Source organism: Chrysemys picta, chromosome 1 (assembly GCF_011386835.1).
Source record: "Chrysemys picta bellii isolate R12L10 chromosome 1, ASM1138683v2, whole genome shotgun sequence".
Classification (NCBI taxonomy): Eukaryota; Metazoa; Chordata; order Testudines; family Emydidae; genus Chrysemys; species Chrysemys picta.
The window spans coordinates 94889002-94895001 of record NC_088791.1 but is presented as its reverse complement, the minus strand read 5'-3'; the positions used below and the strand labels follow the sequence as shown (position 1 = coordinate 94895001).

At 51.9% G+C, this 6000-nt stretch overlaps 1 protein-coding gene across 4 annotated transcripts in view; it reads left to right on the top strand.

Annotated features, from left to right (window-relative positions):
• Positions 1-250: 250 nt before the first annotated feature.
• Positions 251-6000, top strand: part of MICALL1 (MICAL like 1) — a 30399-nt gene continuing 24649 nt past the window's right edge. For 2 of the 4 annotated variants that reach the window (XM_065581217.1, XM_065581226.1), the window contains exon 1: positions 251-2491. Coding sequence is in view for 1 of the 4 variants with exons in the window: in XM_065581210.1 (XP_065437282.1) it covers positions 2959-3104 (146 nt within the window). In the remaining 3 variants the exon portion in view is untranslated. Of the gene's footprint in view, positions 2492-2595; positions 3105-6000 lie in introns of those variants that run through there. The other 2 variants (XM_065581210.1, XM_065581219.1) reach the window with 2 other exon arrangements.

Sequence of the window (6000 nt, the reverse complement as noted above, 5' to 3'; positions counted from 1 at the left end):
AATTTAAAACAAGATGGGACAAAGCTCTGGAGAGTATACTGCAGTTAATCCTGGGCTGGGCGGGGGTGACAGAGATGATGTGATCAAATATGCAACCCCGAGCTCTGAGTGTCTCTAGCCTCTGTTTGCCAGAAGCTGGGAATGGGCCACAAGGGATTTGATGACTGCCTGTTCTATTCAGTCCCTCTGAAGCATCTGTCATTGGCTCTTGTCAGAAGACAGGATACTGGGCTAGATGGACCATTGGTCTGACCTAGTATGGCCGTTCTTATGGTCATTCCCATCTCAGATTCCTATAGAGTGCTGTGGATTGGATAAAATGGCAAAAAGCTCATGGCTCCTCATTCCTGAGACTGGTGTGTAGCTATACTGAGGGGTCAGACAGTATTGAATGGAGGACAGCCAAGAGACAGAATAAACTCTCCCAACCCCCCCAGGGGAACTAGTGTCTTCTGATGTCTGTCTCTTGACACTGATGTTTTGAAGGTCAGGAGCTGTGTTTACAGTTTCAGCATGGGCTCTGTTTGCATTAATTTGAGCTTGAGGTCTGCATGGCATTCCTTTGGTGGAATCCTCATGCACTATCTGGAGACATGTCTCCTCCAGCCCATGTCCCAGCAAAAAACACCACTGAACAAAATGCTTCTGAGAGCCCTGGTAGCCCCTAAAACTCCATCTACCTCAGTTCATGACTCCGTACATTTTGCAAACAGCTTCTGAAATTTCATTGCAGGATCCATAGCTTAAATTCCCCCCAAAGGTAGGGGGTATCCTATACAGCGCGCATAAGTAGGAAGATTACACTATTCTGTTGTAGGATTTTCCAGTGCCCATCACTGAGTATCCAAGATACCCTGTTGGGACTCAGGAGATCTGGGTTGCATTGCCTGCTCCGCCATTGACCTGCAGTGTGACCTTGGGTAAGTCACATCACCTCCCTGAGCCTCAATTTCCCCATCCGTGAAATGGGATAACAATACTCATCCTCCTTTGTGAAGTGCTTTCAAATCTATGGGTGAGAAGCACTACAGAAAAGCAACCTATGATTAAACTCTGCCCCTGGTTTTTTGTTCACCCCATCTGTGAAGTATGGGCAATGAAATATTTCTAGCACACTGGAAAGCATTGGAGGCAGCACACAGAGCAGGCTCCAACAGATTGTTAAAGGAATTGTGGCTTGCAGTGGTATGTTTTATTAATACTAGGTTGAGACCAAAAACATGCTCAATCAGGACATTCCATTCTTAGGTAGCAAATGCCTAGAGAGTTGGAAGAACAGGCCCAAAGCATGGTGGAGGCAGGGCTGGTAGCTGTCTAGGGCAGCAAAATGTTTAATAACTGGCTGGCTGGATGCAGCCCAGTAAGAATGTGGGAGTTCAGGAAAGTTACTGGTTTGCTTATAGCAGCAGAACCTTTCAGGCCCTGTGAGATGTGCAAGGGGGGTACATAATATAGTGTGGATTGCCAAGCCACCCACTCTCCTCTCCCTCCTTTGGCGCCAAACGCACCATAATATTCCTATTGTTTAGCCAGAGTGCCTGATACACAAAATCCTGCTGTTCTCTCCCGCTGCCCTGGGGAAGGAGCTCAAATTAGGCCATCCCTGCCAAGCTACTGAGTAATGGATGGAGCCCATTTTTCTCCGCTGGGTTAGTAAGGGCGAAGGGAGGGATCTGCATAGAGCAGCACCAACAAAGCACATGCCCTACCGCACCCAGTCTGAGTCACACCCCGCTCCAGTCTCACTCATCTAACCAGTTTCTGATTTGGTTTCCAGGGTCCCTCCATAAGAACACACATCTCACGTGCTATCAGATACCCAAGTACACAGTTTTAACTGACATTGTAAACTCCCTGGATTGGGCCTGTGACTTTATTATCTGGTAAGCACCATGCATACCTATGGGGCTGTATACAGAGGGTAAATAAAATATTAAATATTATTCTCAGTTTTGTCCTCATCCTCAAAGGAAACCTGCAAAACACTTTCAAAAGAGCAGCCTGGGAGCTTAAATTCATTACTCTGCTAGACACTAAAAACGATGGACTGAACAGAGATATTGGATTTCTGGTTTATTACAACAATCTGTAACCCACTAGGCCCCCCTCCCCCTTTCTGTCCTATGACTGCAGAGGTGTTAAAGGGCCACTCTATCTTGAATGGTCCCTTAAAATACAAGTGCTAACTACTATACTTAAACATGTTGCACGTAGCTGAGCGGCTGCAGGCTGGGAGACAGGGGAGTACCTTTCCCAGCCCTAAGAGCTCCGTGCAGCTCCAAAGCATGTCTCTCCCACCAACAGAAGTTGTGCCAATAAAAGTTATGATCTCACCCACCTTCTTTTTGGCTCTATTATTGTTCTCAGTGCCAGGAGCGCTGGAAGCCCCCCGTGGTTAATAGCAGGCACTCAGGGAACCCTTTGGCACGGGGCAGGCGAGACCCCTGGCGTGCTCAGACAGCGGACATGCCCAGGGCCAGCTGGACACGAGGTACCGGGTGGCAATGCGGGACACTCCCCCTTGCCCCGGGGTATGCCGAGCGCCCAGGCCCTGCCCCATGGCCCCTGGCCCGTGCCAGGGTGGGACCCTCCCCGCCGCGGCTCGGGCCGAGGAAGAGCCGGGGTGCGGTGCTGGGCGGAGGAGCGGCGGGGACAGGTCTGAGCAGAGCCCGGCGCGGGGAGGGAGGCGCAGCCGGCGCCCGCAGGGGGTAGGAGGGAGCCGCGAGCCGCGGCGGGGCACGGAGCGCAGCGGAGCCGCGGCCCCGGAGCCCTGTGATCCCCGCCCCGCAGGCGGAGCCCCCTGCCCGCCGGGGCCGAGCGCAGGGACAGGAGCCCGCAGGCCGCTCCCGGGAGCCGTCCAGGCCCGGACCGCGGCCCCGGGCCGGAGAGCGCGGAGCCCTGTCCGCACCCCATGAGGCTCCCCCCGGCGGCGGCGCCCTGACCTCCGGATCCGCCCCGATGTCGGGTCCCCGGGGCGCCCTGCAGGCCTGGTGCCGCCGCCAGTGCGAGGGCTACCCCGGCGTGGAGATCCGCGACCTCAGCAGCTCCTTCCGCGACGGCCTGGCCTTCTGCGCCATCCTGCACCGGCACCGGCCCGACCTGCTGTGAGTACCGGGCCGGGAGCGGCACCAGGCCCAGCAGCGCCGGGCTCGCCTGAGCACCGGCCGCGGCCGCCCGGGGGCCTCGCTCCGGCCCCTACACGGGGCGGGGAAGACCGCACCCGGGAACCCTGAGGGACGGGGGGGTAGGGCCACCGGGAAACGCCCTGGGATAGAGGAAAGGGAGCCCAGGGCCCCCCAGCTCCCCGGGGCAGAGGCACCGGGGAACCATCCTCATACCTAGGCTATAGGGGAGGTGACCCTGACACCCAGATGTGTAGGGATTTAGTGCAGGGAGCTCTGGGACCCCTCCTGCCTTTGGGGTTTACAAAGGGCGTTAACGGAGTGTCTGTTAGTGTCTTTTAGTTCTGGGATTTAAGAAGAGTTGGGGGAGCTGGGCCAGCGGGAGGACTGGGCTGGGATGCTTGGAGACTGGCTCCTGGGTGTGCGTATGTGGGAGCACCTTTAAAACATTTCCTGGACTGCAAGTGGAGTTCTTTCACGTTTATTGCATCTGAATAGCTGTAGCCCTTGGAATTTAATAATAATAATAGGTTACATGTGTCTAAGGTCTTTAATCCATGGATCTTGAAAACACTTTATCAACTCTATGAATTAAGCTTCGAGTATCTGTTAATTATTACCCACATTCTACAGAGGGAGAAACTGAGGCAAAGAGATGTTATGTGACTTGTCCACATTATCCAGTCAGAGTTGGGAATAGAACGCAGAATTCTTGATTCCCCGTCCCCTGTGCTCATCACAGGACAAATCACTCTCTTATTTGAAAAAATAAAAAATAAATAAAAGTGAGGCTTGGGGAAGGAGCCCTAACCCCTATCTCTGGAACTGTCACTATCAAATCCTACAGGATAGTCTGATGAGGACAGTTGGAAGTAAATGGGAAGTGATGTTCCTAATACCATCCTATGTACCTTGTTCTCCCCAAAATGGGGTTATACAGTATTACCGCAGCTTGTGCCCGATATGTGATATTCTGTTGGCTAAGGCATTTTTGCATTTATTTTGAAAATTCCCAGCACTGTCTCAGTCAATAAGATTCTTCCTTTCCAACAACTGTTTATAAATGCAGCATGTATGGACAAAGCACCGGAGAATATGCTGTAGGAAATGATCCTGCATTGGCCAGGAATGAGGGATGGACAAATGTTACTTAACAGGTGTCCTTCCTAGGCTCCTGTGATTCAGTATGTATGCATATTTTTCAGTGGAGGTTTGTGTGCTGATTCAGTTTCTTCCTGGCCTGATTAAGTGCCAGCGAGGAGGGCATGCTGCTTCAGTGGGGGACTTTCTGATCTTGGGTTAGGGGAGTGCCAGGTGCAGGCTTAACTTGTATAATGCCGCACTGAACACCAGAAATGAGTGATGATGACAGTGGAAAATAGCCACTAGGGCTTCCCACCATGCTAATGGCTTGGAATTTAGTTTCTCAGTCTGCACTCCTTTTGCAGGAGGCTCTTGGGTAGAAGGGGATGGACTAACAGACAGATTAATGAGAGGGACAGAGACAGGTGAGTTTGGGAATGGTGTTGCTGGGGGTGATGCTCTCCTCCTGGAGAAATCATATAGCCAGATAGGCAGCTGAGATGATTCCCACTCCTCCCCCAAGCTGCATGCTGTGGCCAGCTCAGAAATCCACCATCTGTCTGTTCCAGTCTTTGCTGTGACTAGTGATCTGATGCTCTCCCCTTGTCCCTAGTACACACATTTCTTCTCACCCATAGGCTAGTCTCTTAAATCTGACATACAGCAGTGCATGTTCCTTCTACAACCAAGGCATTTTTCTTACCACCCCAGTTGAGGTTGCTTAGCACAATAGACTCCTCTTTTGTTTAGGTCCCCTAAAGATTGCTACCCAATTAACAGAAGACACAGTTTTAATATTAATGTGGCTGAGGAGCGGCAGCACACATCCTATTACAGAACGGGCCCATGTAGTTAGGAGAAGGCGCATGGGCGGCGGGTATAATAGGCCCCTGGCGCTGCTGTGGCCGTCAGACCCCAGTTGCAGGGTTTGGGGGGGAATTTTTTTGATTTATTATGCCCCATGCAGGTTCTGGGATGGCTGAGGAGGCAGTACATGCTATCCAGCTCCCCAGGTTCATCAGTACTCCCTGGACTCTGGCCAATGGGGGGGGGGGGCGCTTGGGTCTCTGGTCGGCCCGGGGCTCCTCTGGCTGAGGGGGGCGCGCTCGGGGCTCCTCCAGGTGTAGGGGGTGTCTCGGGGGTCCGACTGCAGGGGAGGGGCAGGTGGAAGGGGCAGAGCTCGGGCTAGCCTCCAGGTGCTATCTGAATTAGTGGGCTAGAGACCAAGTCTATTGCCTGCCTATTTCAGGAGTCACCTGCACAATGCTCAGCATGGGTCACTGGTGTGGAAGAGGCAAACTAAAACAGGGACGAGTAGCAATTCATACCGTTTTTATTTTTGCATTTATCTCAGCTATTAAGGGGCTGAAAAGCAAACCAACAGGGCCAGCATGAAAGTGAGATATCCAAAACCTTACAGTAAGCACCCCTAAGTCATCTGAAGGCTTCCTCATTAAGTGGAATTACCATCCCCTTAAGCTTGCTCTTAGTATCAGTGGGCTCAAATCAGTTCCCTGGCAGATATCTTAACTAAGAGCATCTCAGTTAAGTGGAGTGAACTGTATTGTAAAGACAGACCTAGGACCTTACAAGGACATAGCATGTTAAGGAAGGATTTTTCAAGGGGTGGCCGAAGGCTGTGCCATCTCATCTGATTTCAGTCGCTTCAGCATGTCCTGATTTGGAAACTCAAGGATATGGAGTAATAAATCTCTCAGACAGCGGAGCAAAAGCATTCCCCCTGTTCTGCTAAATTGTATTTATAAAGCACCTTCAATCCTCTTGGTAGTAATAT